Source organism: Hyperolius riggenbachi, chromosome 10 (assembly GCF_040937935.1).
Source record: "Hyperolius riggenbachi isolate aHypRig1 chromosome 10, aHypRig1.pri, whole genome shotgun sequence".
In the NCBI taxonomy this organism is placed as follows: Eukaryota; Metazoa; Chordata; class Amphibia; order Anura; family Hyperoliidae; genus Hyperolius; species Hyperolius riggenbachi.
The window spans coordinates 293,770,419-293,792,408 of record NC_090655.1 but is presented as its reverse complement, the minus strand read 5'-3'; the positions used below and the strand labels follow the sequence as shown (position 1 = coordinate 293,792,408).

At 48.6% G+C, this 21,990-nt stretch overlaps 1 protein-coding gene across 3 annotated transcripts in view; it reads left to right on the top strand.

The window, feature by feature from the left end:
- Positions 1-21,990, top strand: part of LOC137535602 (zinc finger protein 585A-like) — a 393,680-nt gene that overhangs the window by 111,581 nt on the left and 260,109 nt on the right. The window contains exons 1-2 of one of the 3 annotated variants that reach the window (XM_068257454.1): positions 9,454-9,998; positions 11,986-14,108. The exons of 1 other annotated variant lie outside the window; for it this stretch is intronic. In XM_068257454.1, coding sequence (XP_068113555.1) covers positions 9,488-9,998; positions 11,986-14,030 — 2,556 coding nt within the window. In that variant the 5' untranslated portion in view covers positions 9,454-9,487 and the 3' untranslated portion in view covers positions 14,031-14,108. Of the gene's footprint in view, positions 1-9,453; positions 9,999-11,985; positions 14,109-21,990 lie in introns of those variants that run through there. One more of the 3 variants, XM_068257457.1, reaches the window with a different exon arrangement.

Below are 21,990 nucleotides of genomic sequence, written 5' to 3'. Positions count from 1 at the left end.
TCTTTCAGGACTGATGGACAGAGCTGTGTAATATGTGTATACATAGCTCCCTCTGTCCCTCTTTCCTCCTCATGTGTCCCTCTTTCAGGACTGTAATATGTGTATACATAGCTCCCCCTGTCCCTATTTCCTTCTCATGTGTCCCTCTATCAGGGCTAATGGACAGATCTGTGTAATATGTGTATACATAGCTCCACCTGTCCCTCTTTCCTCCTCTTCTGTCCCTCTTTCAGGACTGATGGACAGATCTGTGTAATATGTGTATACATAGCTCCCCCTGTCCCTCTTTCCTCCTCATGTGTCCCTTTTTCAGGACTGATGGACAGATCTGTGTAATATGTGTATACATAGCTCCCCCTGTCCCTCTTTCCTCCTCATGTGTCCCTCTTTCAGGACTGATAGACAGATCTGTGTAATATGTGTATACATAGCTCCCCTGTCCCTCTTTCCTCCTCATGTGTCCCTCTTTCAGGACTGATGGACAGTTCTGTGTAATGTGTGTATACATAGCTCCCCCTGTCCCTCTTTTCTCCTCATGTGTCCCTCTATCAGGACTGATGGACAGATCTGTGTAATATGTGTATACATAGCTCCCCTCTGTCCCTCTTTCCTCCTCATGTGTCCTTCTTTCAGGACTGATGGACAGATCTGTGTAATATGTGTATACATAGCTCCCCCTGTCCCTCTTTCCTCCTCATGTGTCCCTCTTTCAGGGCTGATGGACAGATCTGTGTAATATGTGTATACATAGCTCCATCTGTCCCGCTTTTCTCCTCGTGTATCCCTCTTTCAGGACTGATGGACAGATCTGTGTAATATGTGTATACATAGCTCCCCCTGTCCCTCTTCCCTCCTCATGTGTCCCTCTTTCAGGACTGATGGACAGATCTGTGTAATATGTGTATACATAGCTCCCTCTGTCCCTCTTTCCCCCTCATGTGTCCCTCTTTCAGGACTGATGGACAGATCTGTGTAATATGTGTATACATAGCTCCCCTCTGTCCCTCTTTCCTCCTCATGTGTCCCTCTTTCAGGACTGATGGACAGATCTGTGTAATATGTGTATACATAGCTCCCTCTGTCCCTCTTTCCTCCTCATGTGTCCCTCTTTCAGGACTGATGGACAGATCTGTGTAATATGTGTATACATAGCTCCCCCTGTCCCTCTTTCCTCCTCATGTGTCCCTCTTTCAGGACTGATGGACAGATCTGTGTAATATGTGTATACATAGCTCCCCCTGTCCCTCTCCCCTCCTCATGTGTCCCTCTTTCAGGACTGATGTACAGATCTGTGTAATATGTGTATACATAGCTCCCTCTGTCCCTCTTTCCCCCTCATGTGTCCCTCTTTCAGGACTGATGGACAGATCTGTGTAATATGTGTATACATAGCTCCCTCTGTCCCTCTTTCCTCCTCATGTGTCCCTCTTTCAGGGCTGATTGGCAGATCTGTGTAATATGTGTATACATAGCTTCCTCTGTCCCTCTTTCCTCCTCATGTGTCCCTCTTTCAGGACTGATGGACAGATCTGTGTAATATGTGTATGCATAGCTCCACCTGTCCCTCTTTCCTCCTCATGTGTCCCTCTTTCAGGACTGATGGACAGATCTGTGTAATGTGTGTATACATAGCTCTCCCTGTCCCTCTTTCCTCCTCATGTGTCCCTCTTTCAAGACTGATGGGCAGATCTGTGTAATATGTGTATACATAGCTCCCCCTGTCCCTCTTTCCTCCTCATGTGTCCCTCTTTCAGGGCTGATGGGCAGATCTGTGTAATATGTGTATACATAGCTACCCCTTTCCCTCTTTCCTTCTCATGTGTCCCTCTTTCAGGACTGATGGACAGATCTGTGTAATATGTGTATACATAGCTCCCTCTGTCCCTCTTTCCTCCTCATGTGTCCCTCTTTCAGGACTGATGGACAGATCTGTGTAATATGTGTATACATAGCTCTCCCTGTCCCTCTTTCCTCCTCATGTATCCCTCTTTCAGGACTGATGTATAGATCTGTGTAATATGTGTATACATAGCTCCCCTGTCCCTCTTTCCTCCTCATGTGTCCCTCTTTCAGGACTGATGGACAGATCTGTGTAATATGTGTATACATAGCTCCCCCTGTCCCTCTTCTCTCCTAATGTGTCCCTCTTTCAGGGCTGATGTATAGATCTGTGTAATATGTGTATACATAGTTCTCCTGTCCCTCTTTCCTCCTCATGTGTCCCTCTTTCAGGACTGATGGACAGATCTGTGTAATATGTGTATACATCGCGCCACCTGTCCCTCTTTCCTCCTCGTGAGTCTTTCTTTCAGGACTGATGGGCAGATCTGTGTAATATGTGTATACATAGCTCCCTGTGTCCCTCTTTCCTCCTCATGTGTCCCTGTTTCAGGACTTATGGACAGATCTGTGTAATATGTGTATACATAGCTTCCTCTGTCCCTCTTTCCTCCTCATGTGTCCCTTTATCAGGACTGATGGACAGATCTGTGTAATATGTGTATACATAGCTCCCCTCTGTCCCTCTTTCCTCCTCATGTGTCCTTCTTTCAGGACTGATGGACAGATCTGTGTAATATGTGTATACATAGCTCCCTATTTCCCTCTTCCCTCCTCATGTGTCCCTCTTTCAGGGCTGATGGACAGATCTGTGTAATATGTGTATACATAGCTCCCCTGTCCCTCTTTCCTCCTCATGTGTCCCTCTTTCAGGACTGATGGACAGATCTGTGTAATATGTGTATACATAGCTCCATCTGTCCCGCTTTTCTCCTCGTGTATCCCTCTTTCAGGACTGATGGACAGATCTGTGTAATATGTGTATACATAGCTCCCCCTGTCCCTCTTCCCTCCTCATGTGTCCCTCTTTCAGGACTGATGGACAGATCTGTGTAATATGTGTATACATAGCTCCCTCTGTCCCTCTTTCCCCCTCATGTGTCCCTCTTTCAGGACTGATGGACAGATCTGTGTAATATGTGTATACATAGCTCCCTCTGTCCCTCTTTCCTCCTCATGTGTCCCTCTTTCAGGACTGATGGACAGATCTGTGTAATATGTGTATATATAGCTCCCTCTGTCCCTCTTTCCTCCTCATGTGTCCCTCTTTCAGGACTGATGGACAGATCTGTGTAATATGTGTATACGTAGCTCCCTCTGTCCCTCTTTCCTCCTCACGTGTCCCTCTTTCAGGAATGATGTACAGATCTGTGTAATATATGTATACATAGCTCCCTCTGTCCCTCTCTCCTCCTCATGTGTCCCTCTTTCAGGACTGATGGACAGATCTGTGTAATATGTGTATACATAGCTCCCTCTGTCCCTCTTTCCTCCTCATGTGTCCCTCTTTCAGGACTGATGGACAGATCTGTGTAATATGTGTATACATAGCTCCCCCTGTCCCTCTTTCCTCCTCATGTGTCCCTCTTTCAGGGCTGATTGGCAGATCTGTGTAATATGTGTATACATAGCTCCCTCTGTCCCTCTTTCCTCCTCATGTGTCCTTCTTTCAGGGCTGATTGGCAGATCTGTGTAATATGTGTATACATAGCTTCCTCTGTCCCTCTTTCCTCCTCATGTGTCCCTCTTTCAGGACTGATGGACAGATCTGTGTAATATGTGTATACATAGCTCTCCCTGTCCCTCTTTCCTCCTCATGTATCCCTCTTTCAGGACTGATGTATAGATCTGTGTAATATGTGTATACATAGCTCCCCTGTCCCTCTTTCCTCCTCATGTGTCCCTCTTTCAGGACTGATGGACAGATCTGTGTAATATGTGTATACATAGCTCCCCCTGTCCCTCTTAACTCCTCATGTGTCCCTCTTTCAGGACTGATATACAGATCTGTGTAATATGTGTATACATAGCTTCCCCTGTCCCTCTTCTCTCCTAATGTGTCCCTCTTTCAGGGCTGATGTATAGATCTGTGTAATATGTGTATACATAGTTCTCCTGTCCCTCTTTCCTCCTCATGTGTCCCTCTTTCAGGACTGATGGACAGATCTGTGTAATATGTGTATACATCGCTCCACCTGTCCCTCTTTCCTCCTCGTGAGTCTTTATTTCAGGACTGATGGGCAGATCTGTGTAATATGTGTATACATAGCTCCCTGTGTCCCTCTTTCCTCCTCATGTGTCCCTGTTTCAGGACTTATGGACAGATCTGTGTAATATGTGTATACATAGCTTCCTCTGTCCCTCTTTCCTCCTCATGTGTCCCTCTTTCAGGACTGATGTACAGATCTGTGTAATATGTGTATACATAGCTCCCCCTGCCCCTCTTTCCTCCTCATGTGTCCCTCTTTCAGGACTGATGGATAGAACTGTGTAATATGTGTATACTTAGCTCCCCTGTCCCTCTTTCCTCCTCATGTGTCCCTCTTTCAGGACTGATAGACAGATCTGTGTAATATGTGTATACATAGCTCCACCTGTCCCTCTTTCCTCCTCATGTGTCCCTCTTTCAGGACTGATGGACAGATCTGTGTAATATGTGTATACATAGCTCCCCTGTCCCTCTTTCCTCCTCAAGTGTCCCTCTTTCAGGACTTATGGACAGATCTGTGTAATATGTGTATACATAGCTCCCCCTGTCCCTCTTTCCCCCTCATGTGTCCCTCTTTCAGGACTGATGGACAGATCTGTGTAATATGTGTATACTTAGCTCCCCCTGTCCCTCCTCTTTCCTCCTCATTTGTCCCTCTTTCAGGGCTGATGGACAGATCTGTGTAATATGTGTATACATAGCTCCCCCTGTCCCTCTTCCCTCCTCATGTGTCCCTCTTTCCCCCTCTTGTGTCCCTCTTTCAGGACTGATGGACAGATCTGTGTAATATGTGTATGCATAGCTCCACCTGTCCCTCTTTCCTCCTCATGTGTCCCTCTTTCAGGACTGATGGACAGGTATGTGTAATGTGTGTATACATAGCTCTCCCTGTCCCTCTTTCCTCCTCATGTGTCCCTCTTTCAAGACTGAGGGGCAGATCTGTGTAATATGTGTATACATAGCTCCCCCTGTCCCTCTTTCCTCCTCATGTGTCCCTCTTTCAGGACTGATGGACAGATCTGTGTAATATGTGTATACATAGCTCTCCCTGTCCCTCTTTCCTCCTCATGTATCCCTCTTTCAGGACTGATGGACAGATCTGTGTAATATGTGTATACATAGCTCCCCCTGTCCCTCTTCCCTCCTCATGTGTCCCTCTTTCCCCCTCATGTGTCCCTCTTTCAGGACTGATGGACAGATCTGTGTAATATGTGTATGCATAGCTCCACCTGTCCCTCTTTCCTCCTCATGTGTCCCTCTTTCAGGACTGATGGACAGGTATGTGTAATGTGTGTATACATAGCTCTCCCTGTCCCTCTTTCCTCCTCATGTGTCCCTCTTTCAAGACTGAGGGGCAGATCTGTGTAATATGTGTATACATAGCTCCCCTGTCCCTCTTTCCTCCTCATGTGTCCCTCTTTCAGGACTGATGGACAGATCTGTGTAATATGTGTATACATAGCTCCCCCTGTCCCTCTTAACTCCTCATGTGTCCCTCTTTCACGACTGATATACAGATCTGTGTAATATGTGTATACATAGCTTCCCCTGTCCCTCTTCTCTCCTAATGTGTCCCTCTTTCAGGGCTGATGTTTAGATCTGTGTAATATGTGTATACATAGTTCTCCTGTCCCTCTTTCCTCCTCATGTGTCCTTCTTTCAGGACTGATGTACAGATCTGTGTAATATGTGTATACATAGCTCCCCCTGTCCCTCTTTCCTCCTCATGTGTCCCTCTTTCAGGACTGATGGACAGATCTGTGTAATATGTGTATACATAGCTCCACTGTCCCTCTTTCCTCCTCATGTGTCCCTCTTTCAGGACTGATGGACAGATCTGTGTAATATGTGTATACATAGCTCCCCTGTCCCTCTTTCCTCCTCATGTGTCCCTCTTTCAGGACTGATGGACAGATCTGTGTAATATGTGTATACATAGCTCCCCTGTCCCTCTTTCCTCCACATGTGTCCCTCTTTCAGGACTGATGGACAGATCTGTGTAATATGTGTATACATAGCTCCCCTGTCCCTCTTTCCTCCACATGTGTCCCTCTTTCAGGACTGATGGACAGATCTGTGTAATATGTGTATACATAGCTCCCCCTGTCCCTTTTTCCTCCGCATGTGTCCCTCTTTCAGGGCTGATGGGCAGATATGTGTAATATGTGTATACATAGCTCCCCCTGTCCCTCTCTCCTCCTCATGTGTCCCTCTTTCAGGACTGATGGACAGATCTGTGTAATATGTGTATACATAGCTCCCTCTGTCCCTCTTTCCTCCCCATGTGTCCCTCTTTCAGGGCTGATGGGCAGATCTGTGTAATATGTGTATACATAGCTCCCTCTGTCCCTCTTTCCTCCGCATGTGTCCCTCTTTCAGGACTGATTCATAGATCTGTGTAAAATGTGTATACATAGCTCCCCCTGTCCCTCTTTCCTCCTCATGTATCCCTCTTTCAGGACTGATGGACTGATCTGTGTAATATGTGTATACACAGCTCCCTCTGTCCCTCTTTCCTCCTCATGTGTCCCTCTTTCAGGACTGATGGACAGATCTGTGTAATATGTGTATACATAGCTCCCTCTGTCCCTCTTTCCTCCTCATGTGTCCCTCTTTCAGGGCTGATGGACAGATCTGTGTAATATGTGTATACATAGCTCCCTCTGTCCCTCCTTCCTCCTCATGTGTCCCTCTTTCAGGACTGATGGACAGATCTGTGTAATATGTGTATACATAGCTCCCCTGTCCCTCTTTCCTCCTCATGTGTCCCTCTTTCAGGGCTGATGGACAGATCTGTGTAATATGTGTATACATAGCTCCCCCTGTCCCTCTTTCCTCCTCATGTGTCCCTCTTTTAGGACGGATGTACAGATCTGTGCAATATGTGTATACTTAGCTCCCTCTGTCCCTCTTTCCTCCTCATGTGTCCCTCTTTCAGGACTGATGGACAGATCTGTGTAATATGTGTATACATAGCTCCCCTGTCCCTCTTTCCTCCACATGTGTCCCTCTTTCAGGACTGATGGACAGATCTGTGTAATATGTGTATACATAGCTCCCCTGTCCCTCTTTCCTCCACATGTGTCCCTCTTTCAGGACTGATGGACAGATCTGTGTAATATGTGTACACATAGCTCCCCCTGTCCCTTTTTCCTCCGCATGTGTCCCTCTTTCAGGGCTGATGGGCAGATATGTGTAATATGTGTATACATAGCTCCCCCTGTCCCTCTCTCCTCCTCATGTGTCCCTCTTTCAGGACTGATGGACAGATCTGTGTAATATGTGTATACATAGCTCCCTCTGTCCCTCTTTCCTCCGCATGTGTCCCTCTTTCAGGACTGATTCATAGATCTGTGTAAAATGTGTATACATAGCTCCCCCTGTCCCTCTTTCCTCCTCATGTATCCCTCTTTCAGGACTGATGGACTGATCTGTGTAATATGTGTATACACAGCTCCCTCTGTCCCTCTTTCCTCCTCATGTGTCCCTCTTTCAGGACTGATGGACAGATCTGTGTAATATGTGTATACATAGCTCCCTCTGTCCCTCTTTCCTCCTCATGTGTCCCTCTTTCAGGGCTGATGGACAGATCTGTGTAATATGTGTATACATAGCTCCCTCTGTCCCTCCTTCCTCCTCATGTGTCCCTCTTTCAGGACTGATGGACAGATCTGTGTAATATGTGTATACATAGCTCCCCTGTCCCTCTTTCCTCCTCATGTGTCCCTCTTTCAGGGCTGATGGACAGATCTGTGTAATATGTGTATACATAGCTCCCCCTGTCCCTCTTTCCTCCTCATGTGTCCCTCTTTTAGGACGGATGTACAGATCTGTGCAATATGTGTATACTTAGCTCCCTCTGTCCCTCTTTCCTCCTCATGTGTCCCTCTTTCAGGACTGATGGACAGATCTGTGTAATATGTGTATACATAGCTCCCCCTGTCCCTCTTTCCTCCTCATGTGTCCCTCTTTCAGGACTGATGGACAGATCTGTGTAATATGTGTATACATAGCTCCCCCTGTCTCTCTTTCCTTCGTATGTGTCCCTCTTTCAGGGCTGATGGGCAGATATGTTTATTATGTGTATACATAAATTTTGTACAGCAGAAGGAATTGGCAGCGCTTCCAAACAGACGCTGCACCTGAATTCACTACCTGCACAAGTATGCAGAGCTCGAATACCGTGCAGATTACACACCTTGCATTCAAAACAGGTACAGTAAAGGGGGGGGGGGGGGGGCGTTTGCTTCAATATAGGTTGTGCACAAATTATCCCTAATAGACTCTCCTGCGGCAGTGACGTGCCCCCACAGGAGAGAAACTAACCACTAATCTAGCAGTGAAACATAAAAAAAGTGAAGCATATTCAAACAGTGAAAATTGTCCAAAAAGAAAAAGGGTTAAAACCTCAACCTAATGTAACAGTGAAACATATCCAACAGTGACCCCTAGCTAGTCTAAAATTAAAAACATAATCCTTGCCTGGTGCAGCTAGCCATAAACCGCTGCCGGCACTGCTGTACCCTCCCAGGAATGTGTGCATGGAGAGGAGCAGAGAAGCACCAGATGATGAGCAAGGCACACTGGGAGAGAGGACTGTGCTACTGAATGTGCAGGAGACCACAGCTTATGGGATATTATCACCCCTAGCAAATTATGTGCTATTCTGTGCTCTGTGTATCACTGCTAATATCTCACTGCTATAATCTGTTATCCTTTACAGGACGGAGATCTGAGCTCAGAGAGCAAGAGAGGAGTGATCAGCAGCCTATGGAGGAGGGTGACATGATGAGGACAAGTAAAGAGGAAGAAGAGACATATGTGAGGAGTGATCAGCAGTCTATGAAGGAGGGTGACATGATGAGGACATGTAAAGAGGAAGAAGAAGAGACGTATGTGAGGAGTGATCGGCAGTCAGTGGAGGAGGGTGACATGATGGGGACAAGTAAAGAGGAAGAAGAAGAGACGTATGTGAGGAGTGATCAGCAGTCTATGGAGGAGGGTGACATGATGAGGACATGTAAAGAGGAAGAAGAGACGTATGTGAGGAGTGATCAGCAATCTATGGAGGAGGGTGACATGATCAGGACAAGTAAAGAGGAAGAAGAGGAGACGTATGTGAGGAGTGATCAGCAGTCTATGGAGGAGGGTGACATGATGAAGACAAGTAAAGAGGAAGAAGAAGAGACGTATGTGAGGAGTGATCAGCAGTCTATGGAGGAGGGTGACATGATGAGGACAATTAAAGAGGAAGAAGAAGAGACATATGTGAGGAGTGATCAGCAGTCTGTGGAGGAGGGTGACATGATGAGGACAATTAAAGAGGAAGAAGAGGAGACGTATGTAAGGAGTGATCAGCAGTCTATGGGGGAGGGTGACATGATGAGGACATATAAAGAGGAAGAAGAAGAGACGTATGTGAGGAGTGATCAGCAGTCTATGGAGGAGGGTGACATGATGAGGACATATAAAGAGGAAGAAGAAGAGACGTATGTGAGGAGTGATCAGCAGTCTATGGAGGAGGGAGGCATGATGAGGACAAGTAAAGAGGAAGAAGAAGAGACGTATGTGAGGAGTGATCAGCAGTCTATGGAGGAGGAAGGCATGATGAGGACAAGTAAAGAGGAAGAAGAGACATATGCGAGGAGTGATCAGCAGTCTATGGAGGAGGAAGGCATGATGAGGACAAGTAAAGAGGAAGAAGAAGAGACATATGTGAGGAGTGATCAGCAGTCTATGGAGGAGGAAGACATGATGAGGACAAGTAAAGAGGAAGAAGAAGAGACGTATGTGAGGAGTGATCAGCAGTCTATGGAGGAGGAAGACATGATGAGGACAAGTAAAGAGGAAGAAGAAGAGACGTATGTGAGGAGTGATCAGCAGTCTATGGAGGAGAGTGACATGAGGAGGACAAGTAAAGAGGAGGACAATGTTACAGAGGGCAGAACAGGTGAGTATAAATGAATAGAAAAATACTAACAAAATATTATTACAGCACATAGATTAGCTGGGAGTGACTTAGTGTTACTGGCCTGTAATAAGCTGATAATGGTCACTGTACATTACTGTACACAGATTGGTCACAGTAGGAGTGACTTAGTGTTACTGGCCTGTAATAAGCTGATAATGGTCACTGTGCATTACTGTACACAGATTGGTCACAGTAGGGGTGACTTAGTGTTACTGGCCTGTAATAAGCTGATAATGGTCACTGTACATTACTGTACACAGATTGGTCACAGTAGGAGTGACTTAGTGTTACTGGCCTGTAATAAGCTGATAATGGTCACTGTACATTACTGTACACAGATTGGTCACAGTAGGAGTGACTTAGTGTTACTGGCCTGTAATAAGCTGATAATGGTCACTGTACATTACTGTACACAGATTGGTCACAGTAGGAGTGACTTAGTGTTACTGGCCTGTAATAAGCTGATAATGGTCACTGTGCATTACTGTACACAGATTGGTCACAGTAGAGGTGACTTAGTGTTACCGGCCTGTAATAAGCTGATAATGGTCGCTGTACATTACTGTACACAGATTGGTCACAGTAGGGATGACTTAGTGTTACCGGCCTGTAATAAGCTGATAATGGTCACTGTACATTACTGTACACAGATTGGTCACAGTAGGAGTGACTTAGTGTTACTGGCCTGTAATAAGCTGATAATGGTCACTGTACATTACTGTACACAGATTGGTCACAGTAGGGGGTGGCTTACTGTTACCAGCCTGTAATAAGCTGATAATGGTCACTGTACATTACTGTACACAGATTGGTCACAGTAGGGGTGACTTAGTGTTACCAGCCTGTAATAAGCTGATAATGGTCACTGCACATTACTGTACACAGATTGGTCACAGTAGGGGTGACTTAGTGTTACCGGCCTGTAATAAGCTGATAATGGTCACTGTACATTGCTGTACACAGATTGGTCACAGTAGGGGTGACTTAGTGTTACTGGCCTGTAATAAGCTGATAATGGTCACTGTACATTACTGTACACAGATTGGTCACAGTAGGAGTGACTTAGTGTTACTGGCCTGTAATAAGCTGATAATGGTCACTGTACATTACTGTACACAGATTGGTCACAGTAGGAGTGACTTAGTGTTACTAACCTGTAATAAGCTGATAATGGTCACTGTACATTGCTGTACACAGATTGGTCACAGTAGGGGTGACTTAGTGTTACTGGCCTGTAATAAGCTGATAATGGTCACTGTACATTACTGTACACAGATTGGTCACAGTAGGGGTGACTTAGTGTTACTGGCCTGTAATAAGCTGATAATAGTCACTGTACATTACTGTACTCAGATTGGTCACAGTAGTGGTGACTTAGTGTTACCGGCCTGTAATAAGCTGATAATGGTCACTGTACATTGCTGTACACAGATTGGTCACAGTAGGGGGAGACTTATGTATAGGAATATAGATATGTATGTATGTATATGTATTTGTATATCCAGCTATAGCAGTAGTAGTGGTTTGGGATCTCCATGACATAAATGGATAATTCCTCCACCTCGCAGCTCCTATAATTTAGTGTTGTGTAACGTCACAATTTATTTGCACAATTGGGGACAAGAGAGAGATAAAGGGACATTACAAGGGGCATATGAGTGACACGAGGATACAATGGTAATAAGAATGTGTAAGTGACACCACATTGCTCTACAAACATAACACAGATTTCTTGCTATAAGTACATAGAGGTCTGTTGTCACAGGAGTAACACATTGCTGCCATTGTCTCATCAAGCTCTACAATTTACTGCTTTCCATGTATGGCCAATGCTTTATGTGTAGGGAGGGTCAATGACATGTAAATAACGCTGGGATGGTGCAAATTGTATGCTAATTATATGTAAAGTTATGCAGCTCCCCTCAGAACTCTCTAACAGGAAGTGATGATGTTTCTCTATTTGCAGAGTGGAGTCCCGGCATCAGGAACCTCTCAGAGACTCGTCTCTCTGTATCCACAGACTGTACAACGGATGATGATGTCACTGGACAAGAGTCTCCTGCAGATATCCTGGTGACCCCAAATATACCCCTAGACTCCCCTCACCTGTCTAACCCTGAGGGGCCTCATACCCAGCACAGCTCTCCCTCTGCTGGAGGGTCTTATTCTTGTTCCATGTGTGGGAAATGTTTTATGGGGAAATCACAGCTTGTTAATCATGAGAAAACTCACACTACTGGGAAATCCTATTCATGTGCTGAGTGTGGGAAATGTTTTATACAGAAACTAAAGCTTGCCATACATGAGAGATCTCACACAGGTGAGAAGCCCTATCCTTGTGCTGAGTGCGGGAAATGTTTTGTACGTAAATCAGAGGTATGTAGTCATGAGAGATCTCACACTGGTGAGAAGCCCTATCCATGTGCTGAGTGTGGGAAATGCTTTGGACGAAAATCAATGCTTGTTATTCATGAGAGATCCCACACTGGTGAGAAGCCCTATCCATGTGCTGAGTGTGGGAAATGCTTTGGACGAAAATCAATGCTTGTTATTCATGAGAGATCCCACACTGGTGAGAAGCCCTATCCATGTGCTGAGTGTGGGAAATGTTTTGGACATAAAACACACCTTATGAAACATGAGAGAATTCACACAGGAGAGAAGCCCTATTCATGTGCTGAGTGTGGGAAATGTTTTGCCCAAAAATCACATCTCATCAGACATGAGAGATCTCACACTGGTGAAAAGCCCTATTCATGTGCTGAGTGTGGGAAAAGCTTTGCACGGAAAACACATCTTGATAAACATAAGAGAGCTCACACGGGAGAGAAACCCTATTCATGCGCTGAGTGTGGGAAGTGTTTTGCTTACAAAACACATCTTGTCACACATGAGAAATCTCACACTGGAGAAAAGGCCTATTCATGTGCTGAGTGTGGGAAATGTTTTGTACAGAAATCACACCTTGTCGTACATGAGAGATCTCACACTGGGGAGAAGCCATATTCATGTGCTGAGTGTGGGAAATGTTTTGTATGGAAATCACAGCTTGTCTTACATGAGAGATCTCACACTGGGGAGAAGCCCTATTCATGTGCTGAGTGTGGGAAATGTTTTGTGTATAAATCAGAACTTGTCATACATGAGAGATCTCACACTGGTGAGAAACCATATTCATGTGCTGAGTGTGGGAAATGTTTTGCACAGAAATCAAACCTTATCTGTCATGAGAGAATTCACACTGGTGAGAAGCCTTATTCATGTGCTGAGTGTGGGCAATGCTATGCATATAAAGAACACCTTGTCAGCCATGAGAGATCCCACACTGGGGAGAAGCCCTATGCATGTGCTGAGTGCGGGAAATGTTTTGTTCTTAAATCATCTTTTGTCAAACATGGGAGAACTCACACTGGTAAGAAGCCACATTCATGTGCTGAGTGTGGGAAATGTTTTGTGTGGAAAGCAGATCTTGTCAGGCATGAGAGATGTCACACTGGTGAGAAGCCCTATTCATGTGCTGAGTGTGGGAAATGTTTTGGATGGAAAGCACAGCTTGTCAGTCATGAAAGATCTCACACTGGTGAGAAGCCATTTTCATGTACTGAGTGTGGGAAATGTTTTACACATAAATCACAGCTTGTTAGTCATGAGAAATCTCACACTTGTGAGAAGCCCTTTTCATGTGCTGAGTGTGGGAAATGTTTTGCGCATAAATCACACCTTGTTAGTCATGAGAGATCTCACACTGGTGAGAAGCCATATTCATGTGCTGAGTGTGGGAAATGTTTTGGAAGGAAATCACATCTTACCAGACATGAGAGATCTCACACTGGTGAGAAGCCCTTTTCATGTGCTGAGTGTGGGAAATGTTTTGCGCATAAATCACACCTTGTTAGTCATGAGAGATCTCACACTGGTGAGAAGCCATATTCATGTGCTGAGTGTGGGAAATGTTTTGGAAGGAAATCACATCTTACCAGACATGAGAGATCTCACACTGGTGGTAAGTAAGGCTCAGTGAAACAGCTTTGCCTCTAGTGAACCTGAAGTGGCCACAGCACACAGCTCTCCATCTCCCCAGCATAGCAGGCAGTAGGGGGGGGGGGGGGGGGGTGCAGCGGCCAATAACAGGCTTCCTCAGTTCCGCTTATCCCTCTCTCATCACTGGTTTGTAAAGCATTAAACTCCCTGACCTGAGGTGACATGATGACATAAAGGGCTTTATTCAGTTCAGTTTTCTGCTGGAGATCATGTTCATCTTCTCTTTAAAAGTAACCTTAAAGAGAATCCGAGGCGGGGTTCTATGAATGCAATCCACATACAGAGGCTGGGTCTGTCTATACAGCCCAGCCTCTGTTGCTATTTCAAACCCCCCTAACTTCCCCCTGCGCTCTGTAATCAGACATAAATCACAGCCGTGCTGTGCAGGCTGTGTTTACATCAGTTCTGTCACTCTGCCGCTCCCCCCGCCTCCTGCAGAGCTCCGGTCCCCGCCCGCGTCCCTTCCCTCCAATCTGCGGCGAGGGAAGGGACGCGGGCGGGGACCGGAGCTCTGCAGGAGGCGGGGGGAGCGGCAGAGTGACACTACTGATGTAAACACAGCCTGCTCTGACAAGCTGTGTGTCAGCAGCGCTGCTGTGATTTATATCTGATTACAGAACGCAGGGGGAAGTTAGGGGGGTTTGAAATAGCAACAGAGGCTGGGCTGTATAGACAGACCCAGCCTCTGTATGTGGATTGCAGTCATAGAACCCCGTCTCGGATTCTCTTTAACCCTAAAAAAAAAATAGTTTCACTTATCTGGAGCATCTACCAGCCCCCTGCAGCCGTCCTGTGCCCTCGCAGTCACTCACAGATCCTCCTGTCCCCCACCGCCAGCCCCCTGCAGCCGTCCTGTGCCCTCACAGTCACTCATGGATCCTCCGGTCCCCCGCCGCCAGCCCCCTGCAGCGGTCCTGTGCCCTAGCAATCACTCGCGACTCCTCCAGTCCCCTGCAGCCGTCCTGTGCCCTAGCAATCACTCGCGGCTCCTCCTGTTCCCTGCCACCAGCCCCCTGCAGCGGTCCTGTGTCCTCGCAATCACTCGTGGATCCTCCGGTCCCCCGCCGCCTGCCCCCTGCAGCCATCCTGTGCCCTAGCAATCACTCACTGATCCTTCTGTCCCCCGCCGCCAGCCCCCTGCAGCCACCCTGTGCCCTTGCAGTCACTCACTGATCCTCCGGTCCCCCGCCGCCAGCCCCCTGCAGCCATCCTGTGCCCTAGCAATCACTCACTGATCCTTCTGTCCCCCGCCGCCAGCCCCCTGCAGCCACCCTGTGCCCTTGCAGTCACTCACTGATCCTCCGGTCCCCGGCCGCCAGCCCCCTGCAGCCATCCTGTGCCCTAGCATACACTCACTGATCCTCCGGTCCCCCGCTGCCAGCCCCCTGCAGCTGTCCTGTGCCTTAGCAATCACACACTGATCCTCCTGTCCCCGCCGCCAGCCCCCTGCAGCCGTCCTGTGCCCTAGCAATCAAACACTGATCCTCCAGTCCCCCGCCGCCAGCCCCCTGCAGCCATCCTGTGCCCTAGCAATCACTCACTGATCCTTCTGTCCGCCGCCGCCAGCCCCCTGCAGCCACCCTGTGCCCTCGCAGTCACTCACTGATCCTCCTGTCCCCCGCCGCCAGCCCCCTGCAGCCGTCCTGTGCCCTCCCAGTCACTCACTGATCCTCCGGTCCCCCCCCCCCCCCCGCCAGCCCCCTGCAGCCATCCTGTGCCCTAGCAATCACTCACTGATCCTCCTGTCTCCCGCCGCCAGCCCCCTGCAGCTGTCCTGTGCCCTAGCAATCACTCGCGACTCCTCCTGTCCCCTGCCTCCAGCCCCCTGCAGCGGTCCTGTGCCCTAGCAATCACTCGCGACTCCTCCTGTCCCCCGCCGCCAGCCCCCTGCAGCCGTCCTGTGCCCTCGCAGTCACTCACAGATCCTCCTGTCCCCCAACGCCAGCCCCCTGCAGCTGTCCTGTGCCCTAGCAATCACTCGCGACTCCTCCTGTCCCCTGCCACCAGCCCCCTGCAGCGGTCCTGTGCCCTAGCAATCACTCGCGACTCCTCCTGTCCCCCGCCGCCAGCCCCCTGCAGCCGTCCTGTGCCCTCGCAGTCACTCACAGATCCTCCTGTCCCCCACCGCCAGCCCCCTGCAGCTGTCCTGTGCCCTAGCAATCACTCGCGACTCCTCCTGTCCCCTGCCACCAGCCCCCTGCAGCGGTCCTGTGCCCTAGCAATCACTTGCGACTCCTCCTGTCCCCCGCCGCCAGCCCCCTGCAGCCGTCCTGTGCCCTCGCAGTCACTCACAGATCCTCCTGTCCCCTGCCGCCAGCCCCTTGCAGCCGTCCTGTGCCCTAGCAATCACTTGCAGATCCTCCGGCCCTGCCGCCAGCCCCCTGCAGCCATTCTGTGCCCTAGCAATCACTCAGGATCCTCTGGTCCCCCGCCGCCAGCCCCCATGGCTGGAAATGTGTGACTAGGGTTGTGCTGGGGGTGTGGTTAGGGTTGTAGCAGGGGCGTGGCTTTGTGGATAGCTGCATGGCTGGGAATGTGTGATTAGGGGAGTGCTGGGGGTGTAATTAGGGGTGTGGCAGGGGCGTGGCTTTGTGTATAGTTGCATGGCTGGGAATGTGTGATTAGGGGAGTGCTGGGGGTGTAATTAGGGGTGTGGCAGGGGTGTGGCTTTGCATATAGCTGCATGGCTGGGAATGTGTGATTAGGGGAGTGCTGGGGGTGTTATTAGGGGTGTGGCAGGGGTGTGGCTTTGTGTATAGCTGCATGGCTGGGAATGTGTGATTAGGTGTGTGTTGTAGGTGTAATTAGGGGTGTGGCAGGGGCGTGGCTTGGCATATAGCTGCATGGCTGGGAATGTGTGATTAGGGGTGTGCTGGGGGTGTGGCAGGGGTGTGGCTTTGCATATAGCTGCATGGCTGGGAATGTGTGATTAGGGGAGTGCTGGGGGTGTAATTAGGGGTGTGGCAGGGGCGTGGCTTTGTGTATAGCTGCATGGCTGGGAATGTGTGATTAGGGTTGTGGTGGGGGTGTAATTAGGGGTGTGGCAGGGGCGTGGCTTTGCATATAGCTGCATGGCTGGGAATGTGTGAATAGGGGAGTGCTGGGGGTGTAATTAGGGGTGTGGCATGGGCGTGGCTTTGTGTATAGCTGAAAAAAATACATATATCCAGGCACATCGCCTCTAGTTAGGACAATAACACTCTCTCATGCAAATGTTCAAACAAATGCATTCACAGATTCACTCATCCAGGCACAACTGTTATCCCTACAGACATGCATTGATAGGTTTGATGCAATGAATGTTTGCATGTCTGCACTATGCATGTTACAGGGCCAGAGTTAGGACACCTATGTTTACCTGGGTACTTCTGCACAGTATAGGTGACTAAGCATAAGAATGCATTCTTCTGTGAACTAAAACCCTGGCTTTTAACTTAGCTGTAGTGATAACAGTTGTGCCTGGATGAGTGAATCTGTGAATGCAATTGTTTGAACATTTGCATGCGAGAGTGCGAAGGGTTAATAGATTTTTGTGTATAGCTGCACAGCTGGGAATGTGTGATGAGGGGTGTGGCAGGGGCGTGGCTTTGCATATAGCTGCATGGCTGGGAATGTGTGATTAGGGGGGTGTAATTAAGGGTGTGGCAGGGGCGTGGCTTTGCGTATAGCTGCACAGCTGGGAAAGTGTGATGAGGGGTGTGGCAGGGGCGTGGCTTTGCATTGAGCTGCATGGCTGGGAATGTGTGATTAGAGGTGTGCTGGGGGTGTAATTAGGGGTGTGGCAGGGGCGTGGCTTTGCATTGAGCTGCATGGCTGGGAATGTGTGATTAGAGGTGTGCTGGGGGTGTAATTAGGAGTGTGGAAGGGGCGTGGCTTTGCATATAGCTGCATGGCTGGGAATGTGTGATTAGGGTTGTGCTGGGGGTGTAATTAGGGGTGTGGCAGGGCCGTGGCTTTGCATAAAGCTGCATGGCTGGGAATGTGTGATTAGGGGTGTAATTAGGCGTGTGTCAGGGGCGTGGCTTTGCGTATAGCTGCATGGCTGGGAATCTCAGGCTTGGAGACATTGGGTGATTGCTGGCTTACATTCTGATGACCAGTTCTATGTTAGATGTGAAATGTTAGTAGATGTGATTGCTGGAGGTATTACAGTCATATCAGACACTGCTTATTATGTGTGTACACTCTGTATATAGTAAGGAGATACATTATTGGTATATACACAGACTGGCTCCATAGGGTGTTAGTAATAGTTTAAGCCTAACATGATTTTTAGGGTTGATGTTATAATTATCATTTTACTTACAAATCATTGTGTATTATACATGCTGAATTTAGTGCCATACATGTTATGTTTTTTGATAAAGTTTTTTGAAACATTAATTTCAGTTTATATATTAATATCCTCCGTGAAATTCTTGTGTTGATGAATCCAGTGTCACGGGAGCCACGGTCGGTCCAGACACCAGGAGGGGAGTTACGGTGGCCACACATCACTCCACTGTGCTGCTGCCAGGGCTGTGGAGTCGCTACAAAAATCCACCGACTCCTCAGTTTAGGATTCCACCGACTATTGTTATATATACAGACTGCAATCATTATATTCAGTTTATATATAGGCACCTACCTATCTAACCTATACTGTGATACCTACCTTGCTAAGCTATACTGGGGCACCTACCTAGCTAACCTATACTGGGGGCACCTACCTAGCTAACCTATACTGGGGGCACCTACCTAGCTAACCTATACTGGGGGCACCTACCTATCTAACCTATACTGGAGGCACCTACCTATCTAACCTATACTGGGGGCACCTGCCTTTATAACCTATACTAGGGGCAATTATACTGGCTACCTAGCTAACCTATACTGGGGGCACCTACCTATCTAAGCTATACTGTGGCACCTACCTATCTAGCTATACTGCGGCACCTTCCTATCTAATCTATACTAAGGGCACCTACCTATCTAACCTATACTGGGGGCACCTACCTATCAAAAGTATACTTTGGGCACCTACCTATCTAAGCTATACTGGGGCACCTATCTATCTAACCTATTCTGGGGTACCTATCTATCTAACCTATACTGGTAGCACCTACCTATTTAACCTATACTGGTAGCACCTACCTATTTAACCTATACTGGGGCACCTACTTATCTAACCTATACTGGAGGCACCTACCTATCTAACCTATTCAAGGGGCACCTACCTATCTAACCTATACTGGGGGCACCTACCTATCTAACCTATACTGGGGGCACCTACCTATCAAAGGTATACTTTGGGCACCTACCTATCTAAGCTATACTGGGGCACCTACCTATCTAACCTGTACTGGGGGCACCTACCTAGCTAAGCTATACTGGGGGCACCTACCTATCTAAAGTATACTGTGAGCACCTACCTATCTAAGCTATACTGGGGCACCTACCTATCTAACCTATTCTGGGGCACCTACCTATCTAACCTATACTGGGGCACCTACCTATATAACCTATACTGCGGGCACCTACCTATATAACCTATTCAAGGGGCACCTACCTATCTAACATATACTGTGGCACCTACCTATCTAAGCTATACTGTGGCACCTACCTATCTAAGCTATACTGGGGCACCTACCTATCTAAGCTATACTGGGGCACCTACCTATATAACCTAATCTGGTGGCACCTACCTATCTAACCTATACTGGGGCACCTGCTTATCTAACCTATACTGGTGGCACCTATGACTGGCTACCTATACTGGGGTTATTTAATTATGTGGTATATCTTTAATACATTTTGATATACATTGTGAGAGCATGAAATGATGATGTATCTATACTGGGGGGACCTATAGCTGGCTAACCTATACTGGGTGCCACTAGACCTGGCTAACCTATACTACGGGCACCTATACCTGCCTCCACAGGGGGGTGGGGGGGTGCGTGCAATTTTTACATCCTCGCGCTGGGTGCAATTTAGCCTAGAAACTGCCCTGCACTGAGACTAGGTACTCATTCATTGTGATGATTGTTTGTGGTTTATGTTTTACACTGTGGAAATATGTGACATGCTGCTTCCTGCAGCGGATCTATATCTGTACCTGCATTATAAGTCTCACATGCAATAAACTCTCATTATACTGGGGTTGTGTCTCCTTCTTCGGCCAACTGACCACCTAGAAGTGACATCGATATTGTTGGGAATATTGCATCAACAATGGGATGTTTATAAATTCAACATTATCAGTTTCTTGTAAATTCAATTTCTGCACAGAACGCTTCCAGCCACGGGAGCACGATGATGGGGGCACACACATGGCCAGGCCATGCAGAACGCTTCCAGCCACAGGAGCACGATGATGGGGGCACACACATGGCCAGGCCACGCAGAACGCCTCCAGCCACGGGAGCACGATGATGGGGGCACACACATGGCCAGGCCACACAGAATGCCTCCAGCCACGGGAGCACGATGATGGGGACACACATGGCCAGGCCACGCAGAATGCTTCCAGCCACGGGAGTACGATGATGGGGGCACACACATGGCCAGGCCACGCAGAACGCTTCCAGCCACGGGAGCACAATGATGGGGACATACATGGCCAGGCTACGCAGAACGCATCCAGCAACGGGAGCACGATGATGGGGACACACATGGCCAGGCCAGGCCACGCAGAACGCTTCCAGCCATGGGAGCACGATGATGGGGGCACACACATGGCCAGGCCACATAGAATGCTTCCAGCCACGGGAGTACGATGATGGGGGCACACACATGGCCAGGCCACGCAGAATGCTTCCAGCCACGGGAGCACGATGATGGGGGCACACACATGGCCAGGCCACGCAGGACGCTTCCAGCCACGGGAGCACGATGATGGGGGCACACACATGGCCAGGCCACGCAGAATGCTTCCAGCCACGGGAGCACGATGATGGGGGCACACACATGGCCAGGCCACATAGAATGCTTCCAGCCACGGGAGCACGATGATGGGGCACACACATGGCCAGGCCACATAGAATGCTTCCAGCCATGGGAGCACGATGATGGGGGCACACACATGGCCAGGCCACGCAGAATGCCTCCAGCCACGGGAGCACGATGATGGGGGCACACACATGGCCAGGCCACGCAGAACACTTCCAGCCACAGGAACACGATGATGGGGGCACACACATGGCCAGGCCACGCAGAATGCTTCCAGCCACCGGAGCACGATGATGGGGGCACACACATGGCCAGGCCACGCAGAATGCTTCCAGCCACGGGAGCACGATGATGGGGGCACACACATGACCAGGCCACACAGAACACTTCCAGCCACGGGAGCACGATGATGGGGGCACACACATGGCCAGGCCACACAGAACACTTCCAGCCACGGGAGCACGATGATGGGGGCACACATGGCCAGGCCACGCAGAATGCTTCCAGCCACGGGAGCACGATGATGGGGCACACACATGGCCAGGCCACGCAGAATGCTTCCAGCCACGGGAGCACGATGATGGGGGCACACACATGATTGGGCAATGCAGAAGAGCATGACTGGCCACCACTGCGCAGAGCGTGACAAGGACACGGCCAGGGAAGATGGAGCTCACAGTCCTCACCTGGCTGGAGGAAGCAGGGCTGTGGAGTCAGTATAAAAATCCTCCGACTCCTCAGTTTAGGATTCCACAGACTCCTCTAATTTGCATATTACAATCGTGTTGATTAAAAGTATGTAACGTGAAATTCATCTCTTAACTCCCAAAGCTTAGGAATCTTAAAGGAAAACTGAAGCGAGAGGGATATGGAGGCTGCCATATTTATTACCTTATAAACAATACCAGTTACCTGGCTATTCTGCTGATCATCTGCCTCTAATGCTTTTAACCATAGCCCCTGAACAAGCATGCAGCAGATCAGGTGTTTCTGACATTAA